General features: G+C 38.9%; 1 protein-coding gene across 4 annotated transcripts in view; it reads left to right on the top strand.

Moving 5' to 3' along the window:
* Window positions 1–24,499, top strand: part of LOC119556116 (death-associated protein kinase related) — a 59,417-nt gene extending 34,918 nt beyond the window's left edge. For all 4 annotated transcript variants that reach the window (XM_037867988.1, XM_037867987.1, XM_037867991.1 and 1 more), the window contains 4 exons: window positions 20,753–20,965; window positions 21,952–22,127; window positions 22,196–22,514; window positions 23,113–24,499. In XM_037867988.1, the coding sequence (XP_037723916.1) occupies window positions 20,753–20,965; window positions 21,952–22,127; window positions 22,196–22,514; window positions 23,113–24,367 (1,963 nt within the window). In that variant the 3' untranslated portion in view covers window positions 24,368–24,499. The remainder of the gene's footprint in view (window positions 1–20,752; window positions 20,966–21,951; window positions 22,128–22,195; window positions 22,515–23,112) is intronic.
* The last annotated feature ends 1,355 nt before the right edge of the window (window positions 24,500–25,854 follow it).

Raw genomic sequence — 25,854 nt, 5'->3', positions numbered from 1 at the left:
ATTTGTTGTTGTTTTTTTTTTTTTTTATTTAGACCCAGTCATCCAAGCTGACGATTAGTTTAAAACGCTTGGCCAACTTGTCCAGGGGCGGAGGGGTCCGAAAGAGGGAAAGGGGGCGGCTGTGGGCCACTTGGGGAGGAAACTGTTTTGTCGCCAAGTTGCGGTAATTATTATGTCAGTCGGTTGGCGGCGATTCGAGAGTGGGCTTACACTGGGCGAAAAAAACACTAAAAACAGAACCCAGATCAATGTAGACTTCGAGAATTTAAATCCAAGTTATAAATATTTTTTGCAAATATTTGAAATATCTAGCATGTTTCCTTTTGAAATCTAAGTATAAGGAATAAAATTGGTAGTCCAAATGAGAAAAACCTTAAATCATAATAATCTAGGACTTTAAGGGCCGTTTTCTCATCCACATGTTAAACTAAAGGTAGGTTTAGGGAGGAAAATCAATGTAGACTTCGAGAATTTAAATCCAAGTAATAAATATTTTTTGCAAATATTTGAAATATCTAGCATGTTTCCTTTTGAAATCTAAGTATAAGGAATATAATTGGTAGTCCAAATGAGAAAAACCTTAAATCATAATAATCTAGCACTTTAAGGGCCGTTTTCTCATCCACATGTTAAACTAAAGGTAGGTTTTAAACCTACCTTTAAAAATCTGGAATATTCTGCGTGTCTTCTCATGCGTTGTTTTAAGGTCTCCATTTCTTTTTTTTCGAGGTGTAAAAAGAGGGTTGGGTGGGGGGTATTACCAAGAGTCGGGGGATATAAATGTACATATATATTCTGAAAGGGGGCCGTGACAGCTCAGAACTCTGCGGACGCCTGCGGCATTTCCAATTAGCCAAACAGCGGTTTGCGGGCAGGAGAGTGAAAAACAAACAACAAAAGTGAATTTAATTGATTTGCATATTTGTTTACGGAGATTACGAATCCCAGGCGAGGCGAGGCGGGGAGGGGAGGGGAGGGGGTTGTGGGGGCCTAGAAAGGGGTGCCCATACCCATGCCCACCACACACATGCGCCTCCAATCTATATAATCTGCAGGCTATAGTTCGATTCGAACCCACCTTTTAAAATCGCCACCAAAACGCGTTGGCGTTTGCGATCATAATTGCCGCTGCTGCTGGCGCCAGTTTTTCTTCCTCTCCGAATACCAGGCACGTATAATTTGCGAAGACAATTACCAGACTAAAGGGGGGAAAAAGGCGAAACGCCTCGAAGGACAAAGGTGCGACTTTTGATCTTAAAGAATACGTTTGTACCTTTTAAACCAATCGTTAGTTGGTTTCTACCTGGTATTCAAATAATTTTAAGTGTTTGATTTCCAAATATCTAACCCAACAGGTATTTTACATTTTTGATACATATTCTACATGGGTTCTTGAAAATACCAAATATTTCTCTATGCATTTCCTAAAACAATTAAAAATATATATCCAAAACTTAATTGCATAACTTTGAAAAGCCCCTTTTTAAAATGTTTGCAGAAACTATACTTGCAGCTATTAAAACTTCTAAAAATCTTGGAAGAAAGTGGAAAGTTTTCAAACGTTTATGGGTAAAAGAAAGGGGTGTAGTGAGATGGGGAAACCCTTGCGGTTGCGACTTTATTTAATTTTCTGCTGTATATGCAGCTGTAGTTTTTTTCCCATTTTTTTTTTCTGACTTGGCCAAGGAAAAGTTTCTTGTTGGCTGCACTGTTACATATTAAAGGGAAAAATAGATACCCAGCGAAAGAGAGGTGAAAACAAAGCGCACTACAAAATAGACAATGGAATGTTGCGGCCCAAAATGGAGTTGGCTAACACCAACACTTTCCGATGAGCGAGTGTGTGTGTGGTGTGTGGTGTGTGTGTGTAGTGAGTGTGGAGTGTGCAATTGTCTTCTTTGCGGTTTCGAGGCGACTTTCGCAGCCGCGTCCGCATTTTTGCCACTTCTTCCAGTCCAATCCGTCTTCATCTTCATTTTCATCTTCATCTCGGATGCAAAATAGCGGCGTGATAAAAAAATTAAGGTCCCAAGCAAGCTTCCCTTTATATAGGAAATAATGTTGCATAATTTATGAGGGGAAATTGTTATAGTTTGTTTTTTAGTCAACTTTGTTGATGATGGGCTAAAATTCGCTTACATTTACAATAGCGGCCTTGAAGGATTGGGGGTTTTTTCATCAAGAACGTTGACTTTTTTAAGTATAAAAATCTATTTGATATTATATTTTATGATATATGATATATCTTCCTTACTGTGAATTAAAGTTACATACAAAATCTACCTCTAATATGTCATGGCTTTTTCCCTTTGGTATTTTAAACAATTTCTCTTTCTTCAAAAAATCTTTTTTTTTTGCTTTTAGAAGTTCATCAATTTTTTTTTAATTATTCAAAAATGCACCCTCCATCGCTTTCGCTCATTGTTGTTGTTCATCGATCGATAATATCAACATGGAATGTGGAAGAGGAAACGAAACTCAAATTGAAATTTAATTGAAAAATGGCAACGAGTAGAAAACTGAAAACTGAACAAAAAAAAAATCGAAAAAGAAGCGTGGCGGCAAGCTAAGAATAAATAAACAATCGTATTTTCCTTCGCTTAATTTGTGCATATGAATGAATGAATGAGTGACTGGCTGACTGACTGAATGAATGAATGAATGATCGCACGCATGAATAAATGAAACCAAAAGGCCATCGAAGAGGGAGAGAGCGAGACGGGGCGACTGAAAGGGGGAGGGAGATGGCAAGAGGGTGTGGGAGATCAATGAATGAAAAGTGCGACTGTGTGTGTTCGTAATTGAAGTTAAATTTGTTGATTCTGATCCACACAACGCTGTGCAAATAAATAGGTACCCCTCTAAGAAAATACAAATAAGTAATTGCAAAATACTACAAAAGTTTTTCAATTTTTTAAATGGAAAACAAAAAAGGAAGATTTCATGTTACCCACCCAGGAAAAATATTCAAATCAAGTCCTAACAAAAATCCACCCACTTGTCTCCTCTCTTTTTACCCAATGCACACCTTATACAACACATTTCCTTATTTCAATCAATGGAGAAAAATCGTACATATCGTCGGGTGTTCGATCGAAAGCTGTCATTCGATATGAAACGACTTCCTGAATTTCTGTTTACTATTTCCCCAGCCCTTCGACATCGGCATGAATGGATCGCAACTGAAAAAAGTGAGGTAATCGATATAGTAAGGGGGTTATTAAATGGCCCAGCAGTTCATTCATGAGCGAGAAATCAATGATTTCAAATATCAATTAAAAGGGATAGGTGTTTGAACAAACAAAGTTGTTGTTCTCTACAAGCAAATATACTATTCACTAAAAATAATGAATAATCTTGATAGCATTTGCTTAGATACAAACAAAATTTTATTAAAATACTTGGTATATAATATGGTATATAATGAAAAAAAAAACCCCTTATAACGGATGAGTAACAATCAAAATAAAATAGTGCTGTCGAAAATTATCTTGCACATGAAATGAATCACTTCCCGAGTTGTAACTTTGATTGATCAATTCATGAATACTTAATTGCTGAATTAATTAACATGAAACATGTTTATTTTGTATGCCCAAAAAAGAGTTAATTAAAATTCTTTAAAGGTACAAATCCTTTTTCCTCTTCTTTCATAAGTTCTTTTTTATTCCTGGCCCATTTAAGTGGTCGGCATTGTACATAAGTGTATACTCCAACTCCCTCGCTCTTTTTTTTTTCTCTCGCTGTCTCTTTCTAGCGGAAGTAGTCATACAAATAGAATCATTCACATGCTTGTATAAAAAAATCTTTACGCATGATTTTACCTCGTTTTGTTCGCTCCCCTCTAAAGGGAAACAACAAAATGTATATATAGTATAAAAGAATCATAAAAATGCATCGCCTCATGTCGCTCCCTTGGCACATGGGCGTAGCCAAGGGGGTCTAAAAGTTCCATGTTAATTTGTAGGTTTAAAGAAATGTTAATTAAAGATTTGGCATAGAAAACATATTACACCCTTCTATAAAGAAATGGAATGTTTCTCTCCAAAACTCCTTCCTAAATTTGTTTTTAATTCGACTACGCCCATGCCTTCGGCTGCTCTTCTTCCGCTGCAATTGGCATGTGGATCGTGCTGTGATCGCCAGGGGCGGGGTAAAGGGGTGTACGTGCTGGGCATTAATTCAACTCCCCCCCTCTATCAACACTTTCCACTAGAAAGACTTTGCGCCCTTGGAACGCAAATGAGTGCAATGCCAATTCGAGCTTTAGAGATGGGTGCGTGAAGGTAAAGGGTTACCAAGATGATAAAAAGTTTAAGTATTTAAAGAAAAAACAAAAAAAAAAGGTTTTTTTAGAATAGAATCTGTACTTTTTCCCCCTCTATTCAATTTTTTCTTCCTTTCTCCCTTAGTTTGTTTGTCTGGATTTTCCCCCCCTTAACTTTTGTTGTCTGATTTCAATTAGCAAAACTCTGGGATATTTAATTTCCATTAATTTTGCGTACGACCCCCTTAAATCGCTCCTTCTCTTTCCTTGGCGACCTCCGTCCCTCTTGCCGTCTCCCTCTGGCGACATATTGCTCTCTCTTTCGTTGGACAGGCGGAAACCACCCACCGGAGGAGAGGAAAGTTGTTGAAACCGAAATGAAACTTCACTTTTCACTCGGCCACCAGACGAGAGCAATCCCCTCTTTCCTCAGTTTTTTCCTTTTTTTTTTTTATAAATATATATATATATATATATTGCATACCCCTTTCTCCAACTCCCCTTTGGAGGCCCCCCCTTTTGACCCCCCTTGCCTCCTGCCCCTGGGTTAGCCGGTTGCCATGATGTTGCAAACCTGTAAAGTAAAAGCTTGCAGTTGCAGCGTCACATGTTTGACCCATTTTTCAGCCCAAAAAAAAGCGCACGAAAATAAAAACTTTGCACTGAGGTTTCGGTCTAAGATCGTTATTATCGTCTTGAGTATTTTTTTTTTCAATTTCGTTTTTTCTCATTTACTTCCTCGTAAAACTGTAAAAATATTTACACACAAGCGAAGGAGACTGCTTAAAAGTTATAAAAATAATTAATTGCCAATTAATTGTTTATTTCACACACGCAAGGTGTGGTGGCATGACTAAAAATAAAAAAAAGCATGATATATGGAAAGAGAGATCTATGGGGGGATAAACTGTGGGTTCAGGGCTAGAAGGTGGAAATAAATCGAGTGCCCTCGTCAGGGATTAAAGACACCGATCAGTTCGATAAGAATAATAATGAAAAGTCATCACAGAGAATATTCAACTTTATGTAGGAGAGTAAAAATGATGCATACCTTGAGATATATTTATTTGACTATTGAAAAGACAGCATTTTATTTGCTTAATATTTGATAGGCTTGTGTTTTATCCCTTTCTTGCAGACTACTTTATTTTATATCTAACCCAGAAAACATTTCCGTAATTTATTGAAATCATTGATCTTCTGCATAAAGGTTTGCACACGTTTGTTCCAAGAATTATCACTTTTACTGACCGATTGCCATAGAGCAGCATTCCCAGACATTTCCATAATCTCCATTTTATATTTCTTATGCAGATCAACGCGTATTTTATGCATTTTTTATGGCATTAATACTTGGATAGATATCGTTTAATTATCTGCTTATATTGATATGGTTTTATTTTAAAAGGTCTTTATCGGTAAATAAACCATTTCGGATTCTCGATGTATTTTTATTTGTGTTTCCCCCATTATTGAAATCCAACCATTTGCCTGCCCGGCCCCAAATGGCAGCTCTTCTAGACGTTTTCCACCGCTTTTCCACGGCTTTTCCCCTTTTAGCTCACATGCGAGGCGGGTTTTATTTATTTCTGTTCAACTCTTTCTTTCACTTGGCCAAGGCAATCCGGCTATTTCCCCCTTCTACCAATCTGCAGACTGGCTTTGCGTGCTTGGATTTCGATTCGATTATTTTTGTATTTAATTCTCTAATGTGAGCGCAAAAAAAAAAAAAAGGAAAAATAAAAACAACGATATATGATTTTTTTCGTTCCCCGCATTTCCTTTTGAGTGGCAGCTTTTCATTAGTTTTCCATTTGCATTTCGTTTCCACTTTGACGGCCAGTAGTGCCAAGTTTACGCTCATAATGTTGTTGGCTGATTATTATTAACATTTTTTACACGATCAGCATTAACATATGGAAGATTTTTTGTTTCTTGCTTCTTTTATTTAATTTTTTCACTTTGATTTATGAGCTGAGATAAGGAAAATAATAATAATCGTCTCATTGTTAGCACTAGCGATTTCAGAGGTTGATGTAAAAATACAATAGATATTTTATTAAACGATTTTAGGATGAAGTCACATGGAAATAAATCCGCTGAGCAGAATCTAAACATTTTTTTAAATCAGTTGCTAAAAATAATACTGACTTAAGCTTAAGGTTCTTGAAATCGTGTTGCATATGATGACATAGTTGCTATAATAAATGTAAATAAAATGGGGTCATAGAACAATGATTCAAATATAATTTAGTAAAGAACTCTCAAGTTTTTTTTTTGCAAATACCTCAATCTTAGCCCTCTTTCTCCGAACTTGTCAATGGATTAATCTTCCCTGTAATTCTAGGCGGGATTAGGCTGGGGATTGAAGATCTCCAGACACGCTAATGGGGCTGGGCATATAAAAATGTGATCCAGAGGGACGTGAGAACCTCTTTTAAAAAAAAAGCAGGGAGGCGAAGAAAGAGCCGAGGCAGAAGAATCAGAAGATTCGCTTCCCTTGCATGCGAAGAATTTGGAGACTTTAATTTACTCTATAAAATCGAGCTTTTGTATTTCATTTATGCCACTGCACAATCTCTCCTCTCTCTCCCTCTTTCGCTCACTCCATCTCTGTCTCGCCTTTTCCCACTTTAGCAACGAAAAAATTGTTTCCATGAAATTTCCCACAATTTTCCCACTGCGAACTGCTGTGGAAAACGAGTTTCCATCAAAACGTTTGCCGGCAATGGCAGGCAGGCGAGCAGGAAAAAAAACTTTCAATGCTTGGCTGTAAGCTACAGAAAACCCCCCTTTTTCCCACTGCCTACTGCTACTCCCCCATCAATCTACACCCCCTTTGCCAGCGCCCCTGCTCCGCCAGAAAATGCATTCGCATTCATGTGTGAAAACATTTCCACTTTTTCCCAGAGAAATGCAGGCAGCAGGCAAAGAAGAGCTCTAGAAAACAAAAAGAAAAGGAGGGAGGCAAATTAGCATAATTGACTAACATTCAATTGAGAGCGGAACTGCTCTCAGGTGAAATAATATGTATAGCACAGAAATATGCGAGGAACAAACAGGAAATAATTAAGGAATTTAAAACATTCATCTCATGAAATTAAAGGTGTAAGAAGAATCCATTCTTAAATACTATAAAATAATAGTATATTATTTATAGAGTTTCTGATGATTTCATTGGTTGCGGATATTACTCATCTTGAAGATAATTTGTAGTACCACAAAATACATTAGGATTATATGAGTTGCTATGCAAGACATATAGATTACAGTTTTAAAGTCAAGTCGGGTTTGTGGGACCCAGTACCCCAAAATCCCTGATAATACTGCCTCCCCACTCTTTCGTTAGCCCCCCTCTACTCTTTCTTCACATTTAATTGACTTGTGACTCATTCCGATGTCTCTCCACCAGAAAAAGTCTTGAATGAAGAATCTGAGAAGGTAAAACGTTCCTGCTCGATGAATCATCATCATGGATGGGATCGCTGCTAACCGTTAATCGAAACAGATGATTCTTATTCTCCTTGCAGATCTTATGATGTATTATATTTTTTAAATATAACCGAACTCATAAAAGTATTTTTCTTTTTTAAAATGTATGCTCTTAAAAGAATGTTTATAACTATGTAATTTTTATAAATTGTAATTTGTATCCCAAAATTAAGATAAACTGAAATATCTACGTATTACTTATAAGGCAGTTAGGAATATCTCACGCTATTGAAACTGCAAAGAATTTGGATAAGAATTATAGATATAAAGTAACCACATTTTGAGCAATCTTGAGCTTCCCAAGGGTTAACCGATGTGGGTTGCGTGTGTTTATATATTTTTTTATTGGACCAAAGTCAAAACCAAGGCAGACCGACCGAGCCCCCCTCGCAACTCTTAACCCCCAAGCGCCCCTCGCTGTTTGCTCTTTGCCACTTTGTCGTGTAATCCAACGCTTTGAACTTTAACGCTTCGCTGGGTTTCACGCATGCAGAATTCAAATGCTTACTTTACTTTACTTTATTATGTTTTATTTTATTTTATTTTATTTTGCACCTCACATGTTGTTGCTATGCCCCCCGATGTAAGAGTTTTGTTGTCGTCCCAATTCTGTCAATCAACTGCAATCTTTTTTTTTCTAAGCTCTCGTATTTTTGTGGGTGCCAAAGCGTTTTGTTTGGATAATGTTAAACCACAAAAGGCCAAAGTCAAAGTATTAATGACAGCTAAGGCAACAGAAATAACAACAACGCCAGTCCAGACGGCCAAGCGGCCAAAGGGAAAGGCCCAAAAAGCCAGAAAATGCATCAAATTGCAGTTGAGGTCAAGGGCTAAGCCCAAAGTGTTGATTTAACCAACTTATTTTTCATTAACCCCCCCGCCCCTCGAAGAGAAAAACATATGTATATACACATACACAAATGAATCATGCGGCTTACTACCAAAAAAAAAGAGAAGAAAACCAGTTCAAAGGGGGGAAAAAATTGGGGACTTGACTTAATTCTGAAACTTGGGCAACACACTTCTTAGAAAAAACCTTTTCTCTGGGCCGCAAAAACCAGTCGAATTAACTAGGAAATAAAACTAGTTCAAACCGTTAGTCCACATAATATCATTTTGTGTTATTTCTTATTGTTATAATTTTCCCCCTGTATGCTTGTATATATATATCATTTTGTATTTATTTTTTTTTGGTTCAGTTTCAATTCCGATTTTTATGTAACCTCTTAAGCGGCTTAAAGAAAACAACAACCCAGGCTTCGACCTTCGTTGCCAGCTGCCACGACAATTAAACACGAGAAATCATAATTTGTGGTGACTGCCAGTTGGATTTCCTAAGAAATTCCCATCTCTCGCTGTGCCCTGCATGCAAAATCAGCCCCGACTTCTTCTTTTCGTAATTCCTCATCTCCTGCTGCATATCCAGATATCCATATCCGCATATCGGAGAGGCGACAATAATAACAGAGAAGTTGGGGAGTAACTAAATGTTGGTATACGAGTTGAAACCTTAAATACCCTGAGGAAATAATGGTTAAATGAACTGTTAAGATTATAAAGAAAAGGGTTTTTATTCAATAAAGGTAGGATCACTTAAGTACGGTTAACATAAAAAGATCTATTAAAAATGGTAATAAATAGAGGTATAATATATAAAGATAAATTTTAAAGACTTTTCTGTACCAAAGCACGATGGACTAATATTAAGATAAATACAGAAAAAGGGTTTTTCCTTGATGAAGTTAGGATCTCGTAAATTACTGTTGCCATGAAAAGGTCTGTAGAAAATGGCAATTGTTCTTGGATTCTTATGAAATTGAAATTTCTTAATATAAAGATTAGTTTTAAACAATTCTTTGTACCAAAGTACTCTGATTTACTAATATGATAAATACAGACCCATATCTACGCCATAAGTATGATATTCTGAGTGGAAGGGCAAGGTAATAACCCGCCTAATTCAGGGATACCCTCGAAAAGTTGTCAATAAAATACAACACCCCCAGCAAGGGCATTATATCTAGTAGTTCTCTTGTTGCTGCGGGCATGACTTGAGGCCTTGATTGCGCCGATGACACGTACAGTACACCATATACACCACATACAATATACAATATGTTAAATGCGTGTTCCGTGCACTCCGTGCTATCTTCACCAGCGACAGCGGTTTTTACGTGTCCAACGGACAACGGCGACAAAATGATTTCCAGTCCCAGGAACAACGGATGATTCTACTGGAACCGAACTGGGGAACTGAAGAACTGGGGAGATATATGTGTATGTTCTTTCTCGATTTCCCTTTCTTGGGCGCCTTATTATATTGGCAAGGTCAACAGATGGGTGTGAGTGAGTGTAAATGTGCTGTGCATAAGAACATATCGGCAAACAAATCGCAATGTTGTTTGCAGTCTTTCTTCTTTTTTTGTATCCAGTAACATAGTGCTGTGATTCTTGGGGCTGCCAATAAATTCATTTTGTCTGGTGGCATGTGCCCTGAGATTAGCCCCACAGCTGCCAGATGGAGTTGGGGTTTGTGGAGTGTGGATGCTGGGGAACTAGTTCCAAAAAAGAGTAGTACAGAAGAGTACCTCTTAAGATCCAGTAATTTATGATATTATAGGACTATGATATTATCAGTTCTCCTTGAGCAAAAATAACATTATTACTTAAAATCATATATCATATCACAAGTTCAGTATATTGGGTTATGAAAACCCTATGATTTTATATATTATAATATAATAATTATTATAACAGATAGAGTAGCTTACAAAACGTATATATATTATAATATATTTTAATCTGTTATATATTATAACACCTCATTTTCTGCAAATCCCTTCTCTGAATCGGGTAAAACCTTAAGATGGAGTTATTTCTCTTCCATAATTTGGAACCCATAGCTCCCTACATCATCAACTAGTTCCCTAAAACCGACAACACCAGGTTCGTTTTTCGCTTTTGCATTCGCTGCAATCAACTACAGTCGACAGTCGCTAAACAAGTCAACATGTCTTGTGATCCGGCTCCAAAGAACTCGAGGAATGCGTCTTATCAATGGCCAGCCAATCACAGTCGATACAGAAAAAGTACAAATGAAATAAAGTAAAATAGCCACTGGCAGCTCAAGGATAACAGGCAGGCCAAAAGCCAACTCAAGTCAATTGCCGGGGATATGGAATATGGGGATATGTAAAAAAAAGTGGGGAAAACAAAGCGAAACAGCCAGCTGTGTGTATCAACCCATATCAGCCAATTGGCAATTGCTAAGCTAATTTATCATAATTAAAGCCGCTTAAAAAATTTGTTGTGAAAGCTGAAATGTAAAATAGGTGAGCGAACGGAAGCCGAAAAGGGATAGATGTAGGCAAGGTGAGTTAAAGTAAAGGCATCAGGGGGTTAAACCAACTAAGCTAACGAGCCTGACACATTTTCAAGTGGGTGTCGATGGCCCTCGTTCTATATGCCCCTCTCTTTCTGGCCATGTATGGCCCTCTCTTTCTGTTGACTGACTAACTGAATGTGTCAAGCTGAAGTGGAAAATGGGAAATGGAAACGGAAACGGGAAATGGGAAGTGGGGCGTGGGTGTGGGCGGATCCAAAAGGATACGACTGCATGCTGTGCTAAAAATATCATCAAAACAGTGGGTGGCCAAAGTCTACGAACGAACCTGTCAAAAGCTATCAAATACTCGCCGAATATCTTTTTTTTTATGATATCCAATTAACATCCAAATGGAAATCGGATAACCAAATATTAATTCGGCTCTACTACTGACTCATATGCATATTTACATACGCTTACGCCCGAAATGGTTGGGCCTTTTTAATAATCTCCAAAACTTTGATCACGTTGATTAATAAATAAATCTTTGGCAGCTTAATCTTGAAATCAAATTGGGATTAAGAAATAAATATGGATAGGTATATTTTATTAAAGCTGGCGGATGATTATGATTAAAAATTTTGTTTACTATCGAGATATTATTGTCTACTATAAATATATCTTGTAAAGCATTATCATGCCATATAGGGATTAACAAGTAAATGTGGATATATTTGAATAAAGCTGGAGGATTATCTTTAAAATATTATTTTATTTTATGGGATCTCTACTATAAAAACCATACTTTTGGCACTCACTGTACACCACCTACATTCCAGGCTCTTTTCGTACAACTCTGCATATGAATATGCGATTTTATTCGCAGGCATGTGTCTGTAAGCTCCTCGTAATAATGTCAAGTGTCTTAAAGCGAAGGCAAAATCTCTCTTCGCCCAGGCAGATAAACAAAGTATGAAATGCAAATAAAAAAAAAATGGAAGAAAAATGTATGAATTAAATAAAAACAAAAGGAGGAAAAACAAAAGCATCCTGCATTCAGGACACCCGATTGTGAACCTGTCCCTGTTGACAACCCCTCGTCGGGGGCTTTGACACGGCTTAATTAAAAAAGGAAATGCTGAATGCTTTATGCTAAACGCAGAATGCAAGGCGCAAAAAATGCAGAGCATGTCATATGGGTTTTGTGCTGCTTGTGTTTTGAGTTTTGTGTGTGCCAAGAGCAAACAAAGCTGCAAATTAATGAAATAACACACAAAGAAATTAATCCTTGGCTACGGCAAAACTCGAACTCAAACTCGAAATAAAATGAAACGAACGCAAAATTATTAAATGAATTAAGTACACACACAGAAACACACGCGCTGTGTTTTGCCTTTAAGCTCTGACCAAATTTGTCCACAATTAAAAACAAAGCGCGCGCGACGCCCACGCGATTTGTGCGCGTTTTTTGCCGCTCCGCCCGTCACAGTCGAGTTTTTTTTCACCTCCTCTTTTTTTTTAAGCTGACCAAAAATGGCCAAGCGATCGTCGAAAAAGCCGCCAACCGGGGGCTCTAAGACGCATTAACAATTGGCACATTTAACGGAAATTATTGATGTCAATTTGCAAATTGGAAAGTGCCCGACGAAAAGCCAACAATATCATAATCATCGCACAATGAAACAAAATCATATGAATCTCCGAGTGGGTTTCAATTTGTGATTTATTCTGATAGCTGGCCAAACGGGAAATGAAATATTATTTGGACAAAGGCCGGGCAAATCTGAAAAGAAACGTGAATTCAGTTCTTTGATGGCTCGTACAAAGTAGTTGCACACCTCGCAAAGCGAATTCTTTAAAATAATATTGAAAATACATCAAATAGAAAAGCTATAGAAATTAAATAAATATGAAAAATGTAAGATACATGGACATTTAAATAAAGATATTTAAAACCTACCTTTAATTTATCAAGCGAAGAAGAAAAAGGTTCTTAAATTAATGTTATTGAAAAGTTTTAAGAAATCTTCTTTATAAATTTAAATTGCATAACACTTTTCTTTCAAGCCTCTTATTTTGTTTACAAAAACGCAAATACTCAAGTGACTTATCCTTGTAGTTTGACACTTGCCTATTCGCTTGTCCTCGTCTGTTTGTTTTTCCCTTTACTGAAACTGCCCTTGCCTTGGTTTGTTGACATTTTGTGGGTCAAAAACCTAATCAGAACCACCTCGTTGGGCCCCTGCCCGTCCACCGATTCGTGTTTGTCTTGTGTTTTTATTTGCATAACAAGAGGCTTGTCTCCTGCTCTCCTGGGAACCCCATCCCCGATCCCCAGTCACCAGTCCCCATACCATTCTGGATGCACTGGCTGCCCTGCAGCTTAATAATATTATCGTGACGCATGGGCCCTCATCTCTTCATCTCATCTCTCTTTCGCTCGCCCGCAGGCCGTCTCTTTTCCACGCGAGGCATTCTTGCATTTCTCCTCTGGGCAATGCACTGCTTGCACACATTCTTCGCACTGCTTGGATTTCCTGACAAATTTAATTGTCACATTAGAAACAATCCAGCACACTGGGAGAATTTATGTAATTATTATTTAAAAGAAAATGTCAATAAATGAAATTTATAATGCGTTGGGAAATTCACTGCTTCGATACCTTTTGATTGGTAGGTTTCAAGATTCAAGAGTATAACGTTCTCAAACGTTATTATTTTCTATCCTTGTTTTAACAAGGATACGCATTTGTTTGTTGATTTTGTTAACAAATAACATTTGTTATGCGTTGTAAAAATGTATATATTTCGATACCTTTTGGTTGGTAAGTTTCAAAATTCAAGAGCATTACGTTCTCAAACCTTCTTATTTTATAAACCTTGTTTTACAAAGGATATCCCTTTTGTTTGTTGATGGTTTTGTTAAGAAATACAATTTGTTATACGTTGATAAATGTATATATTTCGATACGCTTTGGTTGGTAAGTTTCAAGATTCAAGAGCATTACGTTCTCAAACCTTCTTATTTTATAAACCTTGTTTTACAAAGGATATCCCTTTTGTTTGTTGATAGTTTTGTTAAGAAATACAATTTGTTATACGTTGATAAATGTAAGTATTTCGATACCCTTTGGCTGGTATGTTTCAAGATTTAAGAGCATTACGTTCTCAAACCTCCTTATTTTAAAAACCTTGTTTTACAAAGGATATCCCGTGTGTTTGTTGTTAATTTCGGTGACATTTTTGTGGCTGAGTGCACGAATGTCTCTTGTCTCGTTAGTCACCTTTCAAACAGTCAGTCAAAAAAGAAAACTATTAGTTGGCCTGACGTTAAATGTGGATGGGAATGGGGATTGTGGAATGGGTATGGGGATGGGGATGGGGATGAGGATGGTTATGGGAATGGGGATGCCGATGAGGATGAGGATGAGGATGACGATGACGATGATGACTCCACTCTGCACTTCACTCCTGGTTCATTGCACTCGCCCTCTCTCTTTCTGGCCCCCGTATAGCCGTCTCTCTCTTTCGCTGCACTGTGCTAAAAGCATCCATCCAGCCCAACAACAACAACAACAACAGCAACTGCAACAGGAAAAGCAACAACACTTAGCTGCACTTTGGGCCCAGACCATCAAAGGCAGAAATAAAAGGAAAAAAAAAAAGAAAAACATCCAAGAAAAGAAAAGAAAACGTCGAAGATGCTGGGCAGAAGAAGAGGAAGCTGAAATTCTTCAGTTCGTCGAGAAGTGCAAGTTGCAAAAATGTTATTGTAAAGCCACAGAGGGGGAATATCTGGGCACCTGGAAAGGTTGGGCATTATATATAGCCAGCCCATTCCGTAAAATGCATCTAAATGGCGCTCAAGCTATTTGTATAGAAATAAAATGACAAAATACGAAGAAAATCTATTAAAGTTATTGACAGCATTGGAAAATCAAATCAAATACAAGAAGACTTGCGTTTTAAAATGTGCAGTAAGTACTTGATATGATTTTACAATAAATAAAACCTATCAGTTAAATCCTATCATATTAAATCCGAAACTTAGCCAACAAACAACAAGAATATCTGTTATTATCATTCAAAATAAATTTAAAAGTTTAAAAAACGTAATTTTTAACTCGAAGCAAATAATATAACCAATCACTTCGATTAAATAACGGCAATAAAGTTTATAAAAGAAGGCAATTAAAATATATAAAATGCAAAATCCAACCAATTACTTTCTCATTAAATCGTGCCCACTATTAATTGTAACGCCAAAAAACCGCAACTATAATTACCATACCATTGAAATCATAATTGATATTTAATTAAAGCGAACGGGAAAGCGCGGGACCTTCGAAATCGTTATGAATCGAAATATTTCAGCCATTTCCCATGAGCCGATTGCCGCTTTTGGCCGACTGGCTAACCTTTTGGCTAGAACAAACAGCACACCCGCCTAACAATTTGCACCTTGTTAACAAAACACAAACTTCAATTTGCAATTGCAAATTAGCTAATGAATGCAGGTGACATTGTTCCGCATCGCATTAGCATTAGAATGGGAATCGGAATTGGATTTAGAATCGAAATGATTAGATCGAAATGCGATGTGGGGGAGTTGGGAAATTACAGCGATCTCAATGCGATTTGCCAATCGAATGCTGCAGCTGCTGTTTGATGTTCTGTTCTGATCTGTTTGTTTATTTGTTTGTTTGTTTGGATTTTGGTATACATATTTGCCTAATCCACCGACTAAGTTAAAAAGCCGATCCAACTAAATTCAAAAAGCCACAAAAACCAAAACTGACCCGCTCAAGAGGAGGAATGCGTAAACACGAGCCCCACGAGCGAAAGGCGAAAACAATTAAAAAGCCATAAACAACCGAAAAAATCCAAATGAAACAATACGATCTGCAATCTGCTATAGGAAAATTAAAGGGGGCCGCTTTTCTGGCTCTCTGTGTGGTTGCTTTTGGTGCTTTGTTGGTTGTTTATTTAATTGAGCTGGGTAAACAAAAAACAAAAATCCAAACAGGCCACAAGGAAGACGACTGCGACAGGGGCACTTTAAAATTATTTGCACATTTTTGCGGGTGATTTGTTTTATGAGGGAGAGAGTTAAACGAAAGAGCCATCACACAGATCACTTATCGGGGGATATGTTCGAAAAAAAACCAAAAGCCAAAAAAAAGGAACCGAAACGCAGAGAAAATTTACTAATTGAAAGATTAATAAATATAAATCTATACAAATGTGGCCATTAAATATTTTTCAAAAATTATAAACAACTTGGTTGTGATCTATCTTATTTTGTATACCTGGAAATTAGGATAATTAGGCAACGTAGTCCAACCAAAAATAAAACCATCCAGTAAATAAATCAAATATTGTTTACAGTACCTTTTCTGCGGATCCTCAATCAACACCTTATAAAGACTTTCGCAACATTTTCGGTTTATTTTCCCAATTTTCTTGCGTTTTTGCTTATTGTTTTCCAATCTCTCAGCCTGGCGGTAAATGACTGGAAAAGGGCAATGTAAATATTGCGCAGTCTTGGGAGCTTGAAGCTTGGAGCCCCCCATCATCGAGTCTTAACCCCTCAGTGCCCCTCTGTGCCCCATTTGAACCCCCTTCAGCTGGCATTATCTTGACACGTGCACGCGCCGCGTTTTGTGCGCGTTTTTAAACGCCACCATATTTGGCTCTTTGTTTTAGATCAGCGGTCTCTCCAGTTGAGTTTGTCGTCTCTTTTCGGTGGATCAAGAAATCAGCATTTAAGGGGTTAAGAAGGGGCCGCCGCGTATGCCATGTTTGTATGTAGATCCGATCAATTGGCGATCATTTGAGACGATCAACATCAAAAAAAAAAAAAAAAACCAGCCAAAGCTGACCAATTTTAGAATCTTCTCCGATTCCACTTCAAATCGAACAAAATTCACACTCGAATTTTTGGCATCTCTATAAAGCGTTTATTATTTATTTATTATGTTTTGTCAAGAGCTTTCAAAAGCAAAAAACGAAAAGAAAAAAGGGCAGAGCTGCGTGGGTGTGTCCAGTTTAATTCTCCGCCACCGATCAACCATGAACTCAGCCATTGCCATACATACCTACCCGTCTCATTTTTCCCCTATATCATCATCATCATCATTTTGTTCGACCTTTTAAAGTTCAGTTAACCAAGTACTGGACACTTTTTACTGCCCATAAATGCTTAAAAAAACTTGCGATCGAAATAATAATTAAAATATATAAACTTATTTTATTATTTTTTAAACCTTAAAATACTATCTATGAGATTTCTCTGTCTAGAGAGTTCTAAAAAACATAAATCATTGCTCGAATATTTTAAATTTGAGTGGAAACTACAAGGAAATTTTTTCATTTTTGGGTAGTAAACGTAAATATTGGCCCAAAGTTTTATATATTTCTTGATTTCCCAGATTTCTAGCCCTTTAACTTTGACTTAATCCTATGGCTGCGTCATCTCCCAACTGTAAACAAAACAAAATCGAGAAATCCAAAAATCCATCCAATCCAAAAAGTCGTGCCAAAAGCATTTCAACTGTCTTACGTAACGGACAAGAAACCAAAAAAAAAAAAAAAAAAAAAAAAACTAAAAAAGCAAAAATAAAAACAGAAGAGCAGATAAAATTCCAAAAAGGAGAGTAGAAGAGGGCAATAACTTTATTACGATCAGAAAAGACCTTGCCCAATTAGGCAATGTTGTTGCTTTTGCGCTGGGAAGTGAGGAGTGCAAAAATTGTAATTTAATTAAAATTTATGGTAATGCAGAGACCCTCTTTTTAGCTGGATGATTGGAACTTTTTATACCCTGGAAGTAGTGAGAGAAATCTATAAGATAATAACCAAAGATTAGAATACGGACTTAAATTAGCTGCTTAAAATGGAACGTCAGTTTTTATACCATACCATACCCGAAATTCCCATATACCAACACGCTACGTTTAGCTGAATGATCGGAACTCTTTATATTATATATATATCTATAAGATAATAACCAAAGATTAGAATACGGGCTTAAATAAGCTGCTTAAAATAGATTGTCAGTTTTTATACCATACCATACCATACCATACCCATACCATACCTGAAATCCCCATTTGCCAAGTCGCTACGTTTAGCTGGATGATCGGAACTTTTTATACCCTATAATTAGTGATAGGAATAAAGACGATAAGAACCAAAGATAGTAATACGCGCTTAAATTAGCCGCTTAAAATAGAACCTCAGTTTCTGTATCCTACCCATACCCCAAATCCCCATTTGCCAAGCGCTAGCGCACTACCCCCACATGATGAAGTGTTGTCCCCCATATGATACCATATTCCCAGGCAACATTGTTGCATTTTGTTTATTCTCATCGTGTATGCAAATCGCCTTGCTAATTAAATCAAACAAAAACATGAATCCGAAACCATTCGGGATTGAGTTGTGGCCAGACTTCCTTCCATATGTTTATGTTCTGAGTGGCTTGTTGCAGTTGCTTGCGGGGCTGCAGGCTTTAAATATTTCAATTTGATGTCGGGCCAACTTTTATTTTATGATCCGCAACACTAGACGTTTTGTTGTTTGTTTAGTTGTGACTGTAGACTGGCCCAAATGCAAAACACGGCAGCCGATTCTAGTCATGGGCATACAGGGAGAAAAGCATTTTAAATATTTTAGAGTGACATAACGTTTATTAAAAAAAATGAGATTGTATCTATAAATGTTACTAACATTTTTGGTATATCTAATTAATTTTCTAGATATAGTTCTTCTAAATATTTTTATAAAATACCATAATCATGTTTTTTCATTTTAAAAAATCTTTAAAAAATATTTTCTAGTTTTAGATAGTTTTCTCTCTCTGTAAGACCAGACAAGAAATGTCACTGTAGGAGCTGGAGAAAGCGGGAGGGTAAATAGACGTAGAAAGACAGGAGCGCCCGAGTCCAAGTCAATGTTTGTTGTTGTCGTCTGTCCGCTGTCAATGTCAGGGAAAGAGACAGGGACAGTTACCAGGGGCGGCGGACAGTTGAGGGAGGGGGGTTAGAACTTTGGCTGCCGGAACGCAGACACACCACTTGACAGCCAAGCGCCCGGCGGGCAGGGACGGCGGCGCGATCTCAGCCAGAGGGGGCAATTAGAAAACCAGTCCAGCGAAGGCGACGACGGCCAAGCGCTGCTCATTATTGATGGCCAGCCAAAAGAATCCCCTTTGAGATGGGAGGAGCTCATTAGCTAAGTGACATCGATGGGCAATCAAGGGAGCAGAGAAATCAAGGATTATTTGCCATATTGCCTCTTATCCTATTTACTTAAATTTCTGTAAAAAGGTTTTTAAAACATTAAAAAACTTATGTAATCGATCTGTAATCGGAAATGAAACAAAATGTATCGACTAAAATCGAATCACATTTTAGGCAGAGTTTCTTGAATGTCTAATTATATCACTAATTGAAGTTGGGAGCTAATATCAACAAATATCGATTAAATTTGAAATCCAAAGCAAAAACATCGATAATATCGATTTTAATAAATAATAAATGTATCGACTAAAATATAATCACATTTTAGGCAGAGTTTCTTGAATGTCTAATTATATCACTAATTGAAGTTAGGAGCTAGTATCGACAAATATCGATCAAATTTGAAATCCAAAGCAAAAACATCGATAATATCGATTTTAATAAATCGAAAACAAGTCGTTTTCCAAGGAGTAAGAGTATCTGAATGGGGGATGTGATCGAAATACTTCCTCCTCTTTAGCCATTCCCATTCCCAATCCCATTTAACTGATCGAAGCTTGCGTGATCGTCTTCTTGGCAGGAAGAGGTGGGTGGTGGGGTAGTAAGCCCCCTGCCACAAAGGGGCTGGATTGGATGGAGGAGCCGCCGAACCACGAGAGAAGCAGCTGGTCAACTATTTGGTATGCCAGCTTTGTCACCAAAGTTTCTTTCTTCTGGCCACCGCCATTGGCTCCTGTTCTTGCTTGGCCTGGCTTGGCTTGGCTGCCGCTTCGCCAGTTGTTGCTTTAAGTGTTGGCAATAGTGTTGCTGTTTTAGTTGTTTGGTTGTTTAGTTGTTTGCCTGTTGCCGGAAGCGCAATTGCTTCATTATGGCACGTACTTTGTCAAAAGGCGTCGCGTTGAGTCACATTTTGTTCGATTTGTGCACTACAAAAAAAATTTGAATATTCCATACTTGATACAGATAATGAGATTATTACTATACACGTTTGTTTGGGTAATCAAAGGTTTATAAATGCTTGTGATGTGGGATTCATAAGAGTTGGGAATACACCATCTGCTGGGATATTTGGAAAATTTACAATTGGTTTCTTTTTAGTAATGATCTTGATTGAAAGTTCAGGGAAATTATAAAAAAAAACATCTCTAAAATTAGGAAACTACTTCTTTTGAAGTATTTCTAACCAATAGACATTCCCATATATGTACCCATATTTTTCGTAGTGTCACATAACTGACCAACGTTTGTTTTCTCCTCTCCGCAACTCGGCCCAAATCCACTTAACTTATGAATGAAAAATGTTTGGAGCTGGCTCACGCACTGTGTGGGCTGGTTGCTGGTTGCTGGCTGCTAGTTGGTCGTAAAAGAACAGAAACCACTCGATAATAATCCCCACCTTATCGATATTCCATCCTCCATTCACAGGGGCAAATTCGCCGCCGTTCGCCGCGCCATCCACAAGAACACAGGCTCGCACTTCGCGGCGAAGTTCCTGAAGAGGAGGCGCCGGGCGCAGAGCAGCGACAAGGAGATCAAGCACGAGATCGCGGTGCTGATGCTCTGCGAGGGCGAGGACAACATCGTCAACCTCAACGCCGTCCACGAGACGCGCTCGGACACAGCACTCCTGCTGGAGCTGTAAGTACTATTCTTTCCTACTTATAAATAAGTCTAAACTATCCAATTTTGTATAGAATAACCCTTTTAAACCCTTTTTTTGTGGGGTTCTTATCTCTAAATTTAAATTTATATTTAAACTTTTTGATATTTAAGGCCTTATGACACCAGCTTGATTCTTAAATAACTGATTGGGTTTATTTTATATGGATATTACAATCTAGAGAAGGAATCTACAGCTCAACTTTTCAATGCATTTATTTTCATTAATTATTTAATATATACTAAGTTCTTTTGCGGTTTTTATCTCTAAATTTAAATTTATATTTTAACATTTTGATTTTGATATTTAAGGCCTTATGACACCAGCTTGATTCTTAACTAACTGACTGGATTTATTTTTAAAGGCTATTACAATCTAGAGTAGGAATCTACAGCTCAACTTTTTAATGAATTTATTTTCATTAATTATTTAATATATACTAAGTTCTTTTAAGGTTTTTATCTCTAAATTTAAATTTATATTTAAACATTTTGATATTTAAGGCCTTATGACACCAGCTTGATTCTTAAATAACAGATTGGATTTATTTTAAAAGGTTATTGCAATCTAGAGTAGGAATCTACAGCTCAACTTTTTAATGAATTTATACATTAAATCATGTTTAGTTTATCATGGCTTTTTAAAATAAATCCAGTCCAGTTGGTCAAATATCAAGCAAGTGGCATAAGACCTTAATTAAATGAGGATTTAAAAGCATATTTTCTCTATGCTTTTATTTTATAATAAAGTATGTAATGTTTGACCTCATACCTTTAATATATATGTACCTTTTTTGGGGTTTATTCACACTATGTTTATATACTATTCTCAATCAGGTTTTTTTTTTACAAGTCTTCATTTATAACTCTTAAGTTTTCTTATCTTAAGATTTAAGAATTTTTTATCAGCTTTTTAAATACCTAATGGGCAAACTCTATATTAAAATCACATATCCTCTTCGCAGGGCCACTGGTGGCGAGCTGCAGACGATCCTGGACAACGAGGAGTGCCTGACGGAGGCGCAGGGCCGCCACTGCATGAGGGAGGTGCTCAAGGCGCTGAAGTTCCTGCACGACCGCTCCATTGCCCACTTGGACCTCAAGCCGCAGAACATCCTGCTCGCCGGCGAGCGCATAGAAGGTGGGTATTGCTTTGGTCACTTAGGATTTGTACTTAACTAATGGATTCTTTTTGTTTTTCGGAACCAGATGGATTGAAACTTTGCGACTTTGGGATCTCGCGGGTGGTGAGCGAGGGCATCAATGTAAGGGAGATGGCTGGAACACCCGACTACGTGGCCCCCGAGGTGCTGCAGTACGAGCCGCTGTCCCTGCTGACGGACATCTGGTCGGTGGGCGTGCTCACCTACGTGCTGCTATCCGGATTCTCGCCCTTCGGCGGCGACACCAAGCAGGAGACCTTCCTCAACATCTCGCAGTGCGCCCTCACCTTCCCGGACAACCTCTTCGGCGGCGTCTCGCCGGTGGCCATCGACTTCATCCGTCGCGCATTGCGAATTAAGCCAAAGTGAGTGTCCCTTTGGGATGTTGAATACCACACTGAAAAGATATATACCGCATATTAAAAACCATTGATTTCCTATCTGAAATAGATTATAAAAACAAAAGTATGGAAATCCCCATCATCTTTTAGTATTTTTGATGGTGAATTCCAAGTTATTATTAATTAATGATGCTCAATTAAGAATGAATAACTGGAAAATAGAAATCCCATTCTTAATTTTGTGGTCAGTAATTTGTAATTGTGGTTTAGATCGTTATTTTAAAATTATAAATATTTAAATCGTTTTACTCATTGATACAAAAATGCTATAAAAATTAATTTAAAATTGTAATGCATGCTATTGTCATAAGTTCATAAGAATTCATTGATTTATAACAATGGAATTTAGACCTTTCCGTTGCTTTGATTTATTTATTCGTCAATTTGTTCAATTTGTAACCTTAGTTTTGATGCAGTCAGTGGATTTCCTGTACGTGTCATTTTGATTATTCATTATTGTTTTCGTTAACCTTATAATAGGTAGTCAATAAAAATCTACTTAAATATTAGTTAATTATGCAACAAGATATTATATACTAATGATATATCCCTGTTTTTATAGCGATCGCATGAGTGCCGCCGGCTGCTTGGAGCACATTTGGCTGAAGGACGACTGTTCCCTGGACAGACAGATCTATCTGCAGCCCCAGAGCGATGCCGAAGAGGAAGAGGAGGAGGAGGAGGACGACGACGAGGAGGAGGTGGAGGACGAAGAGGAGCCCGTCGACGAGGAGGAGGACGAGGGACAGACCGTCGAGGAGCCAGCGACAGAGCCAACCCAACAGCAGCAGCCACCTGCCCAGCAGCAGCATCAGCAGCAGCAGCAACAGCCACACCAGCTAGCCAAATCCGGCAGCCACAGCAAACCGACGCACAATGGCCACCATCGGGCGAACAGCAGCGGCAGCATCTCCAAGATCCCCATTGCCACCAGCAAGCTCCTGAGCAGTCCCAGCTCTGAGACCACCACGGCCATCCACACGCTAACCAGCAATGGTAACACTAATGGTCACATCCACAAACCCACCCAGATTGTGACGCCGACGCGACGAGCCTCGGATTCGGACAAGGAGAACACGTATACGGCCACGTTTGTAAAGAAGCCAGTGGCCACCATCCAGTTGGGCAGCTCCAATGGCATCGAGGATGCCACCGTGGTGGCCACACTCACCCTCTTCCCCGACGCACCCACCACGCCCAAGGTGATCCGCAAGACGCCGACGGGCGAGTCGAATGGCTCGGCCACGTCCGTCAAAGCGCTGGTCAAGAAATTCCAGCTGGAGGAATCGAGCGGTCCGGCCATGGCCCGGCGTAGTGGTGGATCGATGACCAGCGGCAGTGGGCTGCATTCGCCAACGACGACGGCGGCGGCGTCGGTCCGGATGAACAGCATTCGACGAGCCTCGGAGCCGTTGACCACGGTGTACAAGAAGCTGCAGACGCCGCAGAATGGATGCAGCAGCAGCATTTCGAGCCCGAGTCCGAGTCCTGGCAGCAGCCCCACCACCACCACATCCAGCAGCACCGCCACCCTGCTGATCCACAGCCAGCGATTGGCCAGCAGCACAGCGCCGGCCAGCCACAGTGCCGCTCCAGCAACAGCCACAGCCACAGCCACCTCCTCCGCCAGCAGCAGCAACAGCAGCAGCAGCAGCAGCAGCTCAGGGAAGACAGCGAGTGCCGCCCACCATCTGCACCACCATCATATGCACCACCATCACCATCATCATCACCATCATGTGGTGATTGCGGCAAAGAATGCCGCCGCCGTGGCCGCCACCAACAACTTGAGCCTGGATCAGGGTATCATCTGTTAGCTAAGGGCCAGCCGGGCCAGCCGCAATGCCAAAAGTTTCTTTCATCGCTTCCTGTGCTGCATGTAACCACCAGCTGCCATGGCTGCCACGACGACCACGCCCCCTAACCCTCCCCCGACCACCGCCCACTGGCAGAAGGCGAAGAGGAGCAGGAGCAGGAGCAGGAGCGGCTGCGAGTCACCTAGCTGCAGGATCACTAGGTGGCCAAGTGGCGATTTGAGGAGCTATGGCTATGGAAATGGATCAGCGGTGGGAAGCCGGTGGAGATGGAACGGAAATGGAAATGAGAACGGGAACGGGACCGGGAACTTGAACTGGAATTGGAACTGGTGCTGCAGCGGGAGATGGAAGTGGTTATGGAAACGGAAGTGGTCGTGGAAGCGGAGAGGGAATCATCCGCCAGACTGGCAAGACGACGATGATGCATTGATTTTGATTTGAGCTTAGTTTAGTTAATGTTTTACGGCCTTAGCATCTAGGAGTCCCACAGAAACACGGTTGCCACTCAAGAGAACCCCCTAATTTAGATAAAGGAAATTCAAACATTTTCATTTTCGTACCAAACCTTACGTTTTAATAAGTTGAAAAATACAAGAATGTTTTAATTTTTGCCCACATGAATGTGGAGATTTAAACAACAATTATATAGAATATCGGACTTGTTCGGTGGCAACCGTGTCTGGGCGACCCGCAACATCCCCCACACATACTAGAAAAAACGAAAACCTACTTAGCTAAAGTCACGAGAATGCGAATTGTGAGTGAAAATTTAAGCAAAACGAAAGAGATAAAAGATAGGCGTTAGGAGGAGTAGTAAAGTAAGCTGATTTCAACGGAATTTTTGGTAGACATATCATCCATGTTTGTTATGCGTTTAGAGGAAACACACAAAAAAAAAAAGAACGAAGAAGTTTAGGAAGAGAACAAAAGGCGAGGATAGAGTTCATTGTTTCAACGAATATATAATGTCAATTTTTGGTCCACAAGGCAAGCAAGTAAGCCCTTTGGCCTAGCATAAATTATACAACCCCTATATACATTATCTTTATACACATATGCATACACACATATAGACTACACATAGCATATATATGTACCAAAAAATAGGGAGAAACGTGTCAGTTGAGAGCCCGCCATTGGTTATGTAGAGCGTTTGTTAATCGGCCAATCAGTGCATCAATCAGATGATAATCAATCATATAGCATACCGTGTTATTCGCCTAGAGGGATGAGAATTTAGAGAATGTTAAAAGCCAAGCAAAATTGTTAATCGTGTGTCTCGGTGTGTGTTCAATCGTTCAAATCGTTGCTTAAATGTTGCCTAGAATACATTACATTACTTAGAAGAAGAAGCCACATGGATCATATAAGAGGAAATCTAAAGGGAGAGAACTAATTGCTTAACTCACGTAGGCCCCCACATCTACAATATCCGAACCCAATCCTGATTCCGATCCAAATCCAGATCCAGATCCCAGATTCCCCAG

The sequence above is a fragment of the Drosophila subpulchrella genome, chromosome X (genome assembly GCF_014743375.2).
Source record: "Drosophila subpulchrella strain 33 F10 #4 breed RU33 chromosome X, RU_Dsub_v1.1 Primary Assembly, whole genome shotgun sequence".
NCBI classification, from domain to species: domain Eukaryota; kingdom Metazoa; phylum Arthropoda; class Insecta; order Diptera; family Drosophilidae; genus Drosophila; species Drosophila subpulchrella.
Note: the sequence above shows the minus strand (reverse complement) of the source record. Positions and strands in the feature narration are given on the sequence as shown.